Source organism: Megalops cyprinoides, chromosome 14, assembly GCF_013368585.1.
Source record: "Megalops cyprinoides isolate fMegCyp1 chromosome 14, fMegCyp1.pri, whole genome shotgun sequence".
NCBI lineage: Eukaryota > Metazoa > Chordata > Actinopteri > Elopiformes > Megalopidae > Megalops > Megalops cyprinoides.
In genome coordinates this window covers 21,635,138-21,652,227 of record NC_050596.1, presented here as the reverse complement: position 1 = coordinate 21,652,227, position 17,090 = coordinate 21,635,138, and the positions used below count along the sequence as shown (strand labels likewise).

The 17,090-nt window shown below is 41.3% G+C and overlaps 2 protein-coding genes across 3 annotated transcripts in view; both read right to left on the bottom strand.

Annotated features, from left to right (window-relative positions):
- arhgap15 (Rho GTPase activating protein 15) overlaps positions 1 to 669 on the bottom strand; it is a 122,501-nt gene extending 121,832 nt beyond the window's left edge. The window contains exon 1 of the mRNA XM_036545474.1: positions 628 to 669. The gene's annotated coding sequence lies outside the window, so the exon portion shown is untranslated. The remainder of the gene's footprint in view (positions 1 to 627) is intronic.
- Positions 670 to 1,936: 1,267 nt separating this feature from the next.
- On the bottom strand, positions 1,937 to 16,928 carry kynu (kynureninase). 2 transcript variants are annotated; one of them, XM_036544637.1, is made up of 14 exons: positions 16,810 to 16,928; positions 14,127 to 14,318; positions 11,045 to 11,165; positions 10,768 to 10,850; positions 9,431 to 9,492; positions 9,276 to 9,347; positions 8,532 to 8,606; positions 7,838 to 7,984; positions 6,212 to 6,310; positions 5,466 to 5,539; positions 4,868 to 4,920; positions 4,121 to 4,206; positions 3,237 to 3,467; positions 1,937 to 2,334 (listed from the first exon to the last, which is right to left on the bottom strand). In XM_036544637.1, the coding sequence occupies exons 2-14, from the start codon at positions 14,293 to 14,295 to the stop codon at positions 2,194 to 2,196; spliced, it is 1,413 nt and encodes a 470-aa protein (XP_036400530.1). In that variant the 5' UTR covers positions 14,296 to 14,318; positions 16,810 to 16,928; the 3' UTR covers positions 1,937 to 2,193. The 2 variants fall into 2 exon arrangements, with proteins under 2 accessions (XP_036400530.1, XP_036400531.1); XM_036544638.1 differs by lacking the exon at positions 9,276 to 9,347.
- Positions 16,929 to 17,090: the final 162 nt, after the last annotated feature.

Below are 17,090 nucleotides of genomic sequence, written 5' to 3'. Positions count from 1 at the left end.
ACATCTGTTCATTCATCATCATCTAGTTCAGCGGATGTCTGAGTGACAACGTCTGGATGAGGCTGTAGTTGATGAGGAATGAAACTGAATTGAGTGATGTTTGAAGATTTCCTTTATGGACAACATTGTCTCAATACTTTGTGCCATCAAAGTAGAAACTTTCTTTATCTCAAAAGGGAAGAGAAGGATGACAAACTCAGATTGATGTCAGAAAGGATGTTGACGAAATAAAGCAGGCGATTTTTGCAATTGAAGCTTATGTGACCAAGATAAAAGTACAATGACATGATTTCCATACGTTTGCCCCTCAAGCTTGTTATCTTAATGACAATGCTTGGAGGTGCAGTTTCATTATGGGGTATACTATTTTCCTCCTACAGAAATAATCAACAAAGCAAAAGTAGGCCCAGATACGGTGCACATTACAGGAAAACCCATCTGCATTTCCCCAAACGTTTTTTTTTTTCTTCTCGCTCAAAACCACTTTCTCAAAAACTCTCCCATAAAAACTCGACTTCAACATCAAACATGAAGGTGACCAAAGCACAGTACAGTGCGATTTTAACTAAAGTTTCATATTTAATTTCTAACCAGACTTTCAAATGATGTACCAGAGAAATGTCTTACCGTGGGCCCGCCAAGATGTCTTGTTCGTCAATCTGCCAACGATCTCGAGTGAGCGAGAGAGAGAAAGCGTTCTGCGATTGAGGAAGTGAACGACGTCACGTGTGCCAAGCGCTGTCGTCTAAAACCCCTGTCTTTCGCTGGCCCTCTCTGGTGCGAGCATTAGCTTTCGGATTTCAAACCTGCAGCCTCACCACTTCCTGGAAGTGGCTGCCTATAAAAATAGTTTGATGAAATGGTGGTACTCTGGTCACCAAAGCCATAGTGATGGCAGTCAACAACAGACACGCTTCTTAACACACTCTATTGTGCTCCCATCAATGTTAACCTTTGAGAAAAAGGCAAAGCTTCACAGCACAAGTGGTGCATGCCTTTTGACTTCTCCTTTTTTGGTCTGTTTTTAGTTACTATTTGAAACCGTCAAACCATCTCTCTTGCACAAGATCAGGTACTGTGTCTTCTGCTTAATTGTGATTGACATGAATGCAGTTCATTTTGGCTTCTGTCTGTTGGTCAGAAAAGACCTAAAGCAAACACAGTATTAATGCAACAAATACATTGTTCTCACTGTCTGGAAGCCCTCTCTTAGCAGACAGGTTCACACAGGAAATGACAACATAACAGATTTTGAGAAAGGGGGGGGGGGTGTTCTTGTGGTATAAGCTCTTGGCCACAGCAGAAGATAACCTTAGGGAAAGCGTGTCGGCAACAGTCTTATGGTCAACCGTCTCATTGTAGAGTACAAAGGCAACATGCAGAGGTGGGAGGAGAATATCAACAAACTATGGCAGGTGGACAGTGTTGTAGACTGGGTCACTCAGGTTCACAGCTTCTCTGTGTACAAGAACAGCCCCAGCACAGGATGCTAGTATTTCACACCAATTATACACTGTTCATACAAATGAATATGCAGTGGTATACAGCAGTATATAGTTCATAATTTTTAATGCTGTGTGCCAAGAGGGGGCAGAGTGTACAACTATTAGTCTTTGTAGATATTCTGTATAAAGCTGTTTGGTAATGGAAAATGGAAGATTTTAAACCTCCTTCAGGCATATCTCCATATTCTGCATGGAACTGGCAACTGAATGTCATTTTTATTCACAAGTTATTCTTAGAGTGGAATGAATAAACCCCCAATTTAATAAGTTCATGAGACTTTAATCAATTCAAGTTTTGATAATTGCCATTCTTGAAATGAAAGGACACTGAAAAATTGAACTTATTATAAAAAATACAGACCTTAATTTCTTTTATTATGATTTGTTTTTGGACTGAAAACAGGTACTAGGTCTTTATTTCATTTGCAGCAGTACAATTAAAAATGCTTTACAAACTTAAATTAAGGTCACACTGCACTTTTCAGACAAAGATGGAGGAAAAGACATAACATGTCAATCGGTAACTGGATTGCAATTGGTACTCCTAAATGATGGCTGTTTGAGACATTCTATTCATGCAATCTGTGGCCGGTCCTTTCTACACTACCACAAATGAGGGAAGTCAACAGATATGTTTGACGTAGAGACTTGCAACACTGCTGATTGTCCGCTGAAGGAGGTCAATTGGTCATGGTTTCACGCCCTGTGGGAGTTCACTACTAGCAGCAAGTGCTGAACCCAGCAAGTTGATGAAACGATGCACATCCCTGAAGGAGTTGTATAGTGGCACCGGTGCAATGCGAAGGACGTTGGGCTCCCTCATGTCACACTGCAGACAGAAGAAAGTGTCAGCCACCCTGCATGTCTTCTCATGACATCAGGGCTACTCAACTCTGGGTCTGGAGGATAACATTGTCTGCAGGGCTACTCTGATTTGGTCCTGTATCAACACAGTGTCCACAGGGATACTCAGTGCTGGTTCTTCCATTCCAGGTAGGCACGAAAACCAATCGATTTGGATAGTTATTGTCATGCTGCAACCAGCCCAGCCTTTTCCCCTCTTCTGAGAGTTTCAGTGTTTTAAAGCTAAGTGTTTGAGAGCTGGGAAAAAGCTTCGGTGCTTGCCTTTCGAGGCTGCAGTTCTGCAACTCTGCTTTGATGCTTTATTGAAGTCAAATAACAAACAGCTCCACCCTGGCACTGCTTGTTGCATGTTGTTGTGTGCTGGGGTGGAAAGTTGGTTTGCATACTGTGGCACTACGCCTCATTTGGCAGCATACAGTGCCTGATCATACTGTTAGGCTTCAACTAGCTCCAGCTATTACAGTCCCCCCCCAATATATACATATATATGTGTGTGTGTTTGTGTGTGTGTACCCTACACACAATGCCTTATCCAGCTCTAAGCCTTTATGTAATTATGCAAGTGTGCATTAGTGTGCATAACTAGTACACAGCAGTTGCAGCATTTCACCATAAATGTACAGCTATTTATGCATGTAGATTATTGCAGTGTATTAGGTGTCATCTAACATTAAGGAGCAGGCAAATAATTGTGAATTTGTGTGCCATGTGATACAAAATGTCACTGCTGGAAAAAAGCAAGAACAACAGTCTTTCCAAAGTGAGTAATATGACCAGTGTGACACAGACTGCGGATGTGTGTTGTTTGCCGGTATAGACTCTGATTGAACAGTGTATATAATGCAAAGGGGGGGGGGGGACACTCACGGCAACACCTCTCTTCTCTAGCTCTCTGAAGACAGCCCGTATGGGCGCAGAGAAGGACAGGGAGAGTTGGCAGCCGCGCTCCTGGGGGTTGGATGGGGTGATGATCTGCACAAAGGGCTTCTTTGGGTTGGCCTCATCTTTGGTATAGTAGTGTGTAATTAGGTACTCCAGGTACCCTGTCAGGAGTATGGACTTCTGCCGTAAGGCCCGCATACTGGTCTGGTTGAAAACCTGGTGGGGGTCAGAGATGGCATGAGTCAAGGTTATTTATTTCTGATGTCTCATGCCCTCTTGGGAACAATTCTGATTTTTAATAGTGGATAAGGGAAAAGATTGGCATTCTATGGGTAAATATGGTGAAGGAGTGCAATACAATTAGTGGGAGCTTTATGGAAGTACAGTTGAGCTTGTAGATACAGTTGGTAGATATGGATATATGCTTTGACCAAAAAGTCCACATTTTGGTTCTGAAATAACAGTTGACTTCTGTGATTGCCTGTTGGTACTGGCACTGCATTTTAAGGCGCTCACTGTGACTGCACGAAAAGGTAACTCTCCAGGGAGTTGTTGAAGGTACCAAACATTTCTCATTCAGGCTTGTAGGTGACATTATGTGTGTGGGCTCATTGTGCGTTTGGTAGGTTCAGCCAAATGCTTTGCCAGGATCAATTTTAATGGTCTCTGTGAATCTAAATGTCTAAGTGTTACAAAAGCAAAGCTCAAAAGCAATGCAGTTATATATTTATAAATTAGTAGCATGAGAAACACTTCCCTCATTATTATCGATTAACTAGAGTTCCAAAAAAGCACACCTTGTGCAATTGTCCTGGAGTATATTCCAGAAACACTGTTGTGAGTAATTGTTTGCATAGGAAAAGACTTACCTCTAAACTGGCTTGCAGAGAGCAAACCAGCAAAATGGGCTGGTTTGATAGCCTGTATCCTCCAATTCCAGGGATTAGATCCATTTCTACAGAATACAGTTCAAGCATGTTCTATTGTCATTTAAGATAACATCAAACCAACATTAAATACACACCAGCTAAAATTTAAATGCAGCTCATTTCATTCCAGTGCAGTGATAACAAAAATCTCCACAAGATGGCAGCATGACCAAATCTAATGCGAGATAAATCTTACAAAAATATGAAATCAAACTTGCAGTTTGTCAATACGTAACACAGACTATGTGTATCTTAATGTTCTGATCTTCTGTATATAGTCTGGAAATTGAATACTAATTACAAATGCTATTTTTAACAACAGAGAATAAGAGTGAGAGAGGGAGTGAGAGACAGAGAAAATAAAATCTCATGAGTGCTGATTGGTTAAACCAAGCACTAACTCTTTTTACAGAGGTTGTGTTCATGGTCATGATATATGGAGTAGCTGATCTACAAACTATCAGCGTATCTGAACATTATAGAGATTTGTGTATCTGTACATTTGCTGCATTACAAAGGGGTTCTCTCAGCTTTGAAAATGAGAGACCAGTTGTGAATTGGACGGTCACCACATGGCCTGGTTTTTATTTTATAAATTAAGAAAGAGAAAAATATTTTAATATATTCAGCCAAAATGGGGCTGCCCACATTATCCCTAGCAAGAAAATGGGAGAAGGAAATGAATACCGTTATTCATAACAAATCTCGTTTTCAAGTTATGTCCCCACCAGCCCAACAAACTGCAAGAAAAAAGAACAGCGGTTATTGGGCTAATTTCTCAATGCAGTGCGGGGACGAGGAGGCCAGCACCATCAGGAAGCCTCAGACCCAGTGGACTACAGCATGCAGTTCTGCTTCCAGTTCTGGATATATATTTATATATGTACACACACACACACACACTAATCACCCTTCCCTTGGATCATCAAAACAAAACTTAGAAATCCAGCTGTGTTAAATCATATCCCAGTGTGCCATACGTTAGAATAACTACAAACCAACCACACGTTTTTGAATAATACTCGTTTTGAATAATAAACAGGCGCTGGGTGAGCAGAATGCAGTCCCTGAGGTTGCACAGTGGCTGTCAGACCCCTGCAGCTGTCATGCAGAGATATTTAGCATCATGTATACTGCATTGTATTCCCCATTAGCATTAGGTCTAGCCTCTTTCCAATATACTGTGTAATAACCTTGTGAAAAGAAAAGAAAAAAACTAAATGTGGGACACTTCAGTTTATAAACTGCATCTGGATGATCTGTTTGAATATGATGCAATACTTACGCTGGTTTGACTGTGTAAGCGTGTTTCTCATGGATAAAGGCCCCTGCCAGTCCACCAGCTCCAGAATTCAAATACTGAGCACAAGAGAAGAACACATGTACTCTCATATTTACTTAGCACTTAGCCCATTAGACTCTGTATTAAAGTGACATGCTCCATCAGTTCAGTGTTTCTTGCCATATAGAGCTGCAGGGTTGCCATGGCAAGGCAAGGCAGAAAAAATTTATGCCAATTATAGAATAATATAGGTATGGGTGTGAATATTATTGCACATGAACTGAAGAGTAGACCATCTAACATAGATTTTGTTGGTTTTTTCCTAAGAACTGTTATGTGTGTTTGTGTTCATCGACTCATGTAGCATAGAGGTAAGGAGCAGGGCCTGTAATCTAAAGGTCACTGGTTTGATTTCTCGCTGGGGTACTGCTTGTGTATTCTTGGACAAGGTACTTAACCCATAATTGCCTCAGTAAAAATTCAGCTATATAAATGGATAACATGTAAAAACAGTGACCTATGTAAGTCACTCTGGATTAGGGTGTCTGCTAAATGACAATAGTGTAGTGTAATGTATTGACAGGGAAAGGTAGTCATTGTCAGACAAAGAAACTCAAACCTCAGAGCTGTCCATTCAACTAGAAGCCTGTGAAGAAGCCATCCTTATGCACAAACGATGCTGACCGTTCCGCTTAGAAGGAAATCGATGGACAGCCAATAAGAGCAAGTGGCCGGGGTTTTGGGTTTACCTTATAGGAGCACCAGCAGGCAAAGTCGACTCCCCAGTCGTGCAGCCGGAGCTCAGCATTACCGACCGCGTGCGCACAGTCGAACCCCACAAAGCAGCCCTGTGGGAACAGAGTCATTGCGTTGGCACAGGTTTGGAACAGCGAGGGCCCAGCGATGGCAGTTCAGCACAGCAGTCAAGGAGTAGGTGGCAGGAAAGGGGGAAAAAAATGTTCAGTGCGGAATCTGACATTTGGGCAGCACAATGTCCTTTTCATTTTTTTATACTGTTTCTGCACTATGCATAGATTGTCAATGGGTTTGGGTGGCATAATCCCATTCTCTTGAGGTGTGAAAGCATTTTTGATGGACATTATATAGGTCACTTTGAGGGTCAGGCACGTCTGGGCAGTAGGGGGAGCTGTGGCCTTGTACAATGCATGCCTCTGTGAATGTACACAGGAGGCTTAAGGGTATATCCAGGAAATGCAAACAGAGTTCTGCCAATAAATCCATATTGGTTTCATTCCATGATATTCAATGCAACTTCCACTTCTTTGTAAATAAGTATCTATTACTGCATTTACCGTACATTCAACTGGAGTTTTTTTCTGTTTATTCTATTATCTCTTTATTTGATCAATAATAGACATTTTATCAAGTGAAAGTGAAACGTACTGTAGAACAAATGTAGAATATGAGTTTGATGCAGGATTGTCCCACGGTGGTCTGCCACATCCTTAAAGCCCGCAGTTACAGAGCACATGACCTTTTTTGGTAAAATGGTCTCGCCTGATCTATTCTGGGCACTCTGCAGTACTTTCAGCTGTAGAGAAAGAGCTCCCTGTACAAAAGTTTGCTGATTCCTTTGTCCGGCATTGAGGAATGGTCCAATTATGCTTTTGTGGTGCCAACTTGTGACGATGAGTGACAGCCAAAGTAATAGCCCCCACCATCGCCTCCACAGATTTGATGTACTCCCAGGGATATAGCATGGATTTGGAGCGCTGCGCAGTTTACGAACAAAAGCCCCTTCTACTGCGAGAGAGTAGACTCACCAGGAACCTCCACCATTGAAGCAGGACAAATCATAAAGAGACTCCACTAAAGACAAAGAGGCATTAATCTACATCCATATGTTAAGCAGCCCTGGGTGTCACTTCAGTTGTCACTCCGCAATAACTCTTTCCCCACCTTTTTGTTGTGAATGTGTTCTGGATTGTAGCAGTTATATCTACCAGCCACTAGAGGGCAGTGGCACACAAACTTAATTAGCTGTGGCTGATAAACATCTCCTGATGTTGCCTCAGCAGTGTGGCCCACTTGCTTGAATTTCAAAAAAAAGAGATCAGCTCCAGGAATCGGGCAGATAGAGGTCTGAAAAGAACGGCATACGAAGAAAAAAAAAATGCACGTATCGCATTATTACCGAGCGAAATCAATACGGGCTTTTAAGTGATTTAAGAGTTCCCAGCGGGGTGTTCGGTGCACGTCTCCTGCCTAAGGTTCTTCAATCGTGTGACATTGCCTCTCCTGCCAGGCACAGTGGGGGGCAAAAGAGACCTCAATTCCTGAGACTTCAGTAGGAAAGCTCATAGAGCCAGGCTCCTTTGTCAGCCCCCTCGCCGTTCTCTCTGAGGAGGCTTTACCTTTCTCTGGCCTGCGGCGGTGATCGCAGCCATGTCGAACAGCTGGCCGGTGTAGTACTGCACTCCGCTGAACAGCACCACGGCGATTGAGTCTCCCTCCCTCTCTATTGTGTCCAGAATGTCCTCTGTCCGAAGAGTCTCCTCCCCCTATCAGATTAATGGCACATTCCAGCGTTCAGGTACTGGTTGTGACCCTTGTCACACACGTGAGTCTGATGTCAACACACGAAAGGCAACTTTTGTCGCATGCCCAGGAAATTCAATCTGTGGCAATTACAACGGTGCGAGATTAAAATCGTTTAGTTGTCAGTTAGTCGATCAAATCTTATTTTATTTATTTGGTATACAATTTGATTTGAGTTGAAAAACAATTGGCCCTGACCATTTCAAGCATCACTTTTCATGTTTTTCAAATGAATGTGAGACAACCTATTGGAACAGGATATCAAAAGAATGTGTGTGCGCATGTATTTTTGATTGTTGAAGGGTAGTGGGTGCGTGACAGTGATTTGATTTAAAACCTAAACACCTGAGTTGCTGCAGCAACCCCTCACCCCTTGTAACCTGGGGGAATACGCTTATATGCGTATCATATTCTGTAGATGTACATCGATCTCTCAGACACTTTGATTCCAAGTGAGGGGGGGTGGGGGGGTAGGGTGGACTGAGAGCGTTACCAGACGGGAGACTTTACCGCTCTGGCTTTCATCAGCAGCATGCTCTGCTGGGGGGCGTACCCACGCAGTTGGATCTGGGACTCCACAGCGTACTGCAGTGATCGCATGCAGAGAGGGAGGGAAAGAGAGAGACAGAAACTGAGACTGTTCAATTGCACTGTAGTGTGATCAGAATGCATATCAACTCCGGAGGTGTTTTTTTTCCCCCCTTACCTAGGAACTTACATTTAATATTGTACTACACTAATTACTGCCTTCGTTTAACCAAAGCCATTCCTTCACCGCTGAGAGTTTGTTAATCATTTAAGGGCAGCCAGAAAACCTAATTGACTGTGGACCCCAAGGACAACTATTGGCTGTCCGTAATGTAGATCGAGACTCTATTCAGTACACTGTTTCTCTGTCCTAGTCTGGCGATCCATGGAGTATGGCTGTTTCTTTCCTAATGAATGAATACTAATGGCATCATTTGTTTGAAGTTCGGTATGAGAGACATGAATCTATTTTGCCTGTGCAGATTTGTGAGGCATTTTTATGTCTGTTATAAACAAAGCATACCTTCACAAACATAACTCTTTTACAGATGAAATACAGATGAGAATTTTATCAATCAAAAGTAAGCGCTTCAGGGGTGAATTGAAAGCAGCACACACAGTCGGTCCCCACAGACCAGAGCTGAGAGGCAACATGGACAACTTGAAAACGTGTAACGTCTTCAGTCTTCCGACTGAATGGCCACCGAATGGAAAGTGACTGCTCACATGATCCGAAGGAAAGGCCTTGTCCTCAATGAGAATTTTGTGACGCTTTGCCGTGGGTTTGTAGAAGGACAGCTGCAGGGAGGAAACATCAGGTCTTACCATTTTAAAAGCTAAACAGCAACTTTGGTCATTTGAAAGTCAAGATAATACCTTACCAGTAGAAGATGCAAATTAACTGTTAAGCCATTCATCAACGCAACCTCCTCAACTTTAGCACCTGTTTAAAGGAAAGTTAACATTTGTTATTGGCTGGGCTACTGCCAATTACGTTTTACATGTTACCCCTTTATGCAGTTACACATCTAGAGAAACAGCTGCGATTAAGTTACTTATTCAAGGGTACAACAGCTTTCCTGGATATTGAACCTGCATCCTTGTGATTACAAGCCAAGATTCTTAACTTCTTCTCACACACAGCACAATCAGCATACGAAAATGGCAGTTAAAGGTTATGCATGGAGCGATGTGTACACAAACACTCTGTACCATAGGTACGTGACTAGACTGTGACTAGAATGCGAAATCAATAACAAGAGGCCTTTAATTGAAAAGTCCAGTTTTTTAACATCTGTCAAAAACCTCAGATAAAAAGACTATGCGTTTCCTATTGATTTTTTTGAATCATGACGGAAAATGTCCTGCAGCTCAAATGGGCGAAACATGTTGCGACTTCCCATTTAATTGGACAAACTAATTGTGTTTTGATTACTGCTGTCAAGATGTTATCAAACGTTGTGCAGAACTAGTTTGCTGTTGAGGTATTAAATCGACCCTGGTGGCTGTAAAGAGACTCGGCCCTGGTCCCAGGGAGCCACCGAGTAAGCGGATTTTCATTCCAGCCCACCTCTTAATCAATTAGGCTTGATTGTGATGTCAATCAAATTCTGATCAGGCATTTGACATCTCTTGGCGAGTAACTGCTGCAAATCATTTAGTAAGAAATCCATTGATAGAGGTGTATGTGTGTTGTAACAACTGAGAAAATGTATTCTCTGCATTTTTTTTTTTTTTGGCCATGCTTGTGCCTCTTTAACAAGATAATATGCAGATCAGTATCCAGCTTAAATAGTTAAGGGGTCGGTTGGACTGAAATCCTGTGGACACAGTGGGTGACCAGGACCAGGGCTGGAAAGTACTGAGAGATAGGAAAGCCACATGCAACTTTACTTTACTAAGTGTCATGGTCAGCATTTGATGTCATCTGACATAGAGTGTTGTGGGGTTAGAGTTGGTGAGAGGACGAATGTGGTCATGAGGTGACCGAACGACATGCCACACTTAGTCTTGTCAGTGAAAATAAACTTTGCTTCTGTTCCCACCACAGACAGTGTCTGACAATATATATATATATATATTTTTTATTTTACTTCATCTGTATTATTTTTATTTTGCTTCAGCTTCTTCCTCCAAAGAGGAATCTGACGATTCGATCCCTCACTTTGTTACCTCAGGGTTGTGCTGGCATGGGACTGTCACATAAGGTAATGCTCACCGACAACGTTCGCCATCATGTCCTCAATATTATTCTCTGCCCAGGCCCATGGGCGTGCTCCCTCCACATGACCATGAACTCCTCTGTAAAGGAAAATAACATTTCTGTTCTGATCAAAGGGATCATTAGAACCAACACCATAACATCCACTGTCACGTATTTCAGAAAGTGTTTCAGTTCCATTTTGATATTGATTCGCAAGAAAACGAACTAACAAACCCCCCGCTCTCTTGAATTATAAAAGCAGACAGTGGGGCTAAGGCAGAAAATGACTTGCGTTTTGGCCCATTTGTCCAGCTCCTCGTCAATGTACTTCTTTGCCAATTTGGGCTGAAGTCCAAGTGAGTTTCCCACAAAGTAAATGCAGTCCTCCACACTGTCCACGAGCGAGAGGTTGGCTGCAAAGAGATTAAGCGCGCATTAGTGCAATCCCTCTGTTCTTTCGTGCTGACAGGGTTTATTTAGTCCCTCCTTTCAAGGCGAAAGCCCAGCCCCCATGGAAATGATGCCCTTTGTTTTACAGTGCTGCAGTGTCACTGAGGTCCTCCCTGTTAAACACGCTGCAGGCTTCAGTACAAATCCCCATGATGAAGTGCTTAAACTATTCAGAGTGTTAAACAGACGCTCGGATTCTACTGTGTACCAAGTGTGGTCCGAAGGCCAAGCAAGCAGTTTCAAAATCAGGCACAAAAACAACATGGTTGTTTGAAATGAAGAGCTAATAACTTATTATATTTTGTGGTGAATAAACCATTTCTCTTGACAGAAGCAGGGTTAATCCAGTGCAATAAATCGATTAACATTGATGCAAGCCTGTGGCATGTATAAGGGATAACCTCACTATATTGTGGATTCTGTACTAAAAACCCAGTTCTAGTTGCACCTGCTACAGCTACACCTGCTCAAAAAAAAAGGTTAACATTTTGAATTTTTAAGGCATTTACCCTCGAGTGTTCCAAAAATAAAATCTTACAAACCCTTTAGTAGATAGTAGGCTGAACGTGTATAGAATTTCAGACAAAAATCACTTAATATTATCAGGAAAAAGTTGTATGTATTTGAACATCTTAAAAAAAGAAGACTAAAGTTTTTAAGTTAGATGTTTCTAGCACATGGACAGTGCTAAGTACCTCCAATCATGTGTGGGTTAAAGTCCATTAAACGCTTTGAACTGTATTGATGTACAGAGAGAAACCTTTACCTGTAGTTAGATTTGGATGACTGAGGTTTGCACACTTTTCAAGATGGCAGGCTCAAGAGATTTGAGGGTACCATAGCCTGTCGGTGCTGGTTTTCATTGCAGGTGTGGTGTTAATTGGGTAGGAGGAGTCATTATTTCCATATAGCCTACCAGCAGACAGACATATTTTACAGGATACTTACTTCTCAGTCTGGAAAGGGGAACCCATTTTAGTTTAGCCTACTAATGTCAAAAATGAGATATTCATGGTTTGGTCTTGGGATGTTGCTTATCTGTGGTAGGATTAAATGTCTGAGCCACCATCCAATCACAGTGGCTTAATTCCACCCCTTTCTGCCTTTCCCTGCCCTTGCTCAGAGGCATGTGTGACCGACAGGAGACAATAACAAACCAGACACCTTGCACAAGAGTAGAATGTTGAGGGCCAAACATTAGTAACATGAACCCTGCCATACAGACATGTCTTGATCCATGACATTATCTGGGCAGGCTAATTTGAAAATGCATTATAATCAGGTTCAGGAGGCTACAGGCATTATAAAACTGCAGGAATGTGCCTTTTAAAGGACTAAAATTGGACAAACCAGAGTATGCCATTGCTTAGCATTCCTGGACTACCCCTGTGAATGCAGGTTTTTGTTCCAAATTACCTCTCAGTTGATTAGATTTGATAAGGTGTTAAATGAGCACTGGCCTGCATTTGACATCTCTGGAGAGCTGTCTGCTTTTAAGTCCTTGAAGATGGGAATGTGGATTTGGAAGTGTGTTTGTGCTAATAAAAATAATTTTATAGACATTTGTACCGACATTGTACCGTCCGGAGCAAGCGGACTGCTTGTCAGATGTGTGCACCCCCCTCCTTTAGACTGTTCACCTCTGTCCTAGGTGGGTGCTCAGTGGCCCTCCCTTACTTCAAACACGTTGTGAATGTTAATGGGAAAATGTGTGAATGTGTGTATATAGTCTGAAATTCTCACAAAGATAAGCTTGCAGTCAGTGAGTGCTATGCAGTCTAACTAGTAAATTGTAGTACTTGGGATGGTTTTTGATGGATAAGACCATAATTACTATGTTGTTACCCTAGAAATATTCACTGTAGAGAACCTAGACATCTTTGTGTTTTTTTTTTTTAAGCCAGTTCATTTTTCTCATTTAATCACTAATCACTTTCTGCTCCATTGTCTTGAACTGAAGATGCCCCCCGCTTCCCCAAAATGTCATGGGGTTTAAATTACTCCATTCAACTTTTTTTTCCACTGCATCTGCTGTATGCAGTAAAAAACTGGTTTGTGGGGTTACAACTCTATAACTACTACTCTAGGGAAAAATGCATATATTGAGAACCATATTGAGAATATGTTGCTAGCTAAATTTAATATGCCATTGATATGCCATTTTGGTACACTGTGATACATTTCTGCTTTGCATTCATGTATTTTATTTGTATTTGAAAAGCATATTCCTCAATACAGTGATATATTTCATTTTTGTATGTAAAAAGGCACACCCACTTGGCGGGAGCTCTAGCCATTCGCCAGCGACCCATCCCTCAGTGAAGGAACAATTCATACATAACTGCTAAGTAGAGGTGAGACGAATATACGTGAAAATAAGGTTTAGATTGTGCGCTCTCCTTATAGGAGCCTCCCTTTGTCATTACCATGGTAACATGTCAAGCATCTTAAACCTGCCTTATTCAGGCTCACTTTGAATTGGCCTGGTCTGTGTGTCATGTCTTTCCAACCAATCAATTGCAATATTCTGCTGTCTGAAAAATGGATGCCTTTTGATAATTCATCCAGAGAAACTTACACAGCTTTGCAATATTTATGGTATCTATTTAAACTTTGTGTTAGCCCTGGTCCTACCATTGCTTAACACTGCAATCCTTTGTAAAAGTCAAACTATTTGTCATGAAAAATCTCTGTCAATCTGAAGAAACCAATTTAATTGAGCGCTCAACGGAAAGAAGTACCTGCATACTCCAGAAAGGGAACTTTGAAACACTGAGCTTCTCTTATGCAACCTTCATGTGTATGACGTTACAGAGAGGTCACAGTGATTTTTTTTTTTTGTTTTTTTTTTTCCCCACTCAGATCGCTTTCTCTCATGCAAACAGCACTTTGGCCAGTAAGAGGGCCTATGTTTGTGAACTCACTCGGAGGCAGGTCACTGACTTTTGGGATCAGGAACTGTTTGCGAAGATGTTGCAACTGGTCGTGTTTGTCCAGATACGCGGCTACCTCCTGTGAAGTCGGACTGCAACCCAATTCTGCCGATACCCGTTCCAGAACCTCTCGCGGAGAAGCATCAGTGAAGGTGTCCATGGTGATACTGTAGTGAGTAAAAGCTGTGAAGAAGAAAGGACAGCATGGCAATGCCCTCTTAAAATGTCCTCACGAGGGGTGAGCTCAATAGGAAATGCTTAAAAGACGTATTGACAGGGGGCGGACTGACAGTAGGTCATGTTCACCTATATAAACCTGCAGCTGTCTTTGGATTCTTGGTTTAACATTAAAGTTCTGTTTAGGATCATATTTAACAAATCTGCATTCAATTTCAAAATTATCCATGGGATGCATGGTACATCATTTTCCTGTGGAAATAAACACACAAACCAACTGCAGAACCATCACTATGGTTCTTTGCTAATATTAATTAAAATCTCTGGATGTGATGCCAATTTTTCATCTTTCTGACAACAGACCAAGAAATACTTGTGGTTTCACATAACATCAGATCTAAGACAAACAAATAGGCAGCTGATTGCTCAAGAAAAAGAAAAAAAAAAAGACTGTTACCATCTTTTTCTTACTGGGTATCGCTAAATGGACCTCGATTTAGTCCTAAAATGGGATTGAGCCGGCAATTTTCAGCTGAGGCACTGAACTGATTTTTGCATTTCCATTCACATCAAATCTCAGCTGGAGATACAATTATGCCACGCAGATCAAAGATGGGTGCAGCGCCCATTCAGTTTGACTCCAAGATGCATGCAGTATGTGAACCACAGACGAGCATTTAAAAAAAGAAAACAAAAAAATTCCACCAATCTGTCATAATCAGTCTTGGCATCAGTTCTAATGTAGGCACTAGATGCAATGCAATGGATTCCAAGTATGATCCTAATATAACAATTTTTTTCCCCCCCATATAAAGTAAATTTGTGACATCATAATTGTTTCCAGGTATTAATATTCTATGAAATTTATGTTTACATAAAATGCATACAATTAAAATCCTGTTTGCAATTCCAAATTAAAAACTGAAAACTATTAAGGAGGGTTTGTTTAATATGATAATTGAATTGGTCACTCTCATACCTCATATTCAACAGGAATAAATGATAGCATTGTGTGATGGGCTAAATGTAATATGCAGACTCTACCCCTTTTCTCACCACCTACTCAACCCAGCTACTTGTCCAGGCCCCAGGCCCCCTCCCTCCTTCATCCCCTCCTGCCTGGAATACTGCAACTTCTGCCTTGCTGGCCTCCGTAAATGTGCAATCAGACCCCTGAGTATTTTTTAACATAGGACAAAATGTTCAGTTGATTCTAGGTACGGGGATACTGCGTAAGTTTAGTGCTTTAAACAGTCAAATATGTCCATTATGTGATTGTCTTAAAAATAAATAATACATTTGCAAATAAAAAATACCAGATGTTCAAGTGAGAGAAATATAGCAGTCAGCTGGTGGTAACTGCAAATTCATAATAATTGTGCACGTTTCATTAGCTTCTCTGCAGATAATCTCTAAATTCTTCGTATATCCAGTATTCAGCTATGTAAATAGTGTTGCCATCTGATTGAAAACGTGTCTGGTTAAGATTTAACTGTTACCCCTGTCTATATAAGAGAGTTTATATCAGCACTGAATAGGCGACTTCACTCGTTAGTAATCCTGGAATTCAAAAATTAAGAATGAATTCTGGAATCCACTTCAAGTTGTTCTTCGCCCATCTTTACAGTTAACACACTCCTAAGTATGTCACCATATGTTCACGTTTCGGTAGCTTCCAGTGATGGACGTATCAGAGGGGGTGGATTCGTCCTACACCTCACGCGTTCTGGACTTCAATTCCCATTGGCAAAGCTGTAAGACGGTGCGCAACAATTAGCCTAAGGATCACACCAGTATCTATTCCACTTGTACTTTCCAAAGAACCGAAAAACGGGAACTAATAATATGACGGGACTGAACTTCAACTCGAAATGGCTGACCGCGAGCTATGTATTTTATATAGATCACTAATTGTACGATGTTATTGTACGTTTTAACTAAGTATGTGCATGCTGTAATAATTATAGTTGCTCGTGTTTTCTCGTGATTACACGACATTAGCAATCTAAGACGTTTTCAACAAATACAGCGTCAGAATGCGTTCACACTGCTTTCAGTTCATTTGATTCATTTGTGAAGTGAGAATCATTTCTCCACAAGACTGACAAAATTTCACTCACTAACGTATCTTCTAATTTAATTTCGAAAGCGAAAGAAAACCTGTCATATTTATAGCATGTTCAGAAAATATTTAAAAATGGTATTTTATGCTCTTGCAGCCATGAACATACTCGGCATCGAATTACTGACTTCAGCTATAAGTGCTCATTTATGGGAAAATCTTTACCGAACCCGCCTTTTACGGGTGCCCAGGTGCAGACAGGTACTTGCAAATTAACAACACACATTGAGGTCTCAACTCCCCGCTGGTTCTGTCTAAAGTGATCCCGACCCCCCACAGAAACTGCTATGTCTCTCAAAATTGTTTTTAGCGACCCTTTTTCCACTTCTCATTTAGCTAATGTTAATTGAGCTGAAAGATATGCAGGCTACTTACAGTCGAAGTTGAGATTTTTTGAGTGAAAAGAAGCGTGCGATATCGTTTCAACCGCACTTTTAGATCTGGCTTTCAGTATGGCATAAAGTATGTTAGGGGGTGAAAGTACGCTGCTACTGCTTGTGTCTTTAAACTTCCCACAAGGCAATGTGTTTTCCCCTCCTCTACAGCCTCAAATGTATGTGGTTATGAAATAGATTCGTAACGTAAGTAGTTCCATGCAAGTTTTTCACTGTAATATCACGTTATTAAGTGAAGCGACTGTTTCACTATTATTGCTT

Coding starts and splice junctions, on each gene's coding strand:
- kynu (XM_036544637.1), bottom strand. CDS start 14,295: ATGGACACCTTCACTGATGCTTCTCCGCGAGAGGTTCTGGAACGGGTA. Junction 9,493..10,767: donor CATGATGGCGAACGTTGTCG/GTGAGCATTACC, acceptor TCCTTTAAACAG/GTGCTAAAGTTGAGGAGGTT. Junction 7,985..8,531: donor TGCTGATGAAAGCCAGAGCG/GTAAAGTCTCCC, acceptor TTAATCTGATAG/GGGGAGGAGACTCTTCGGAC.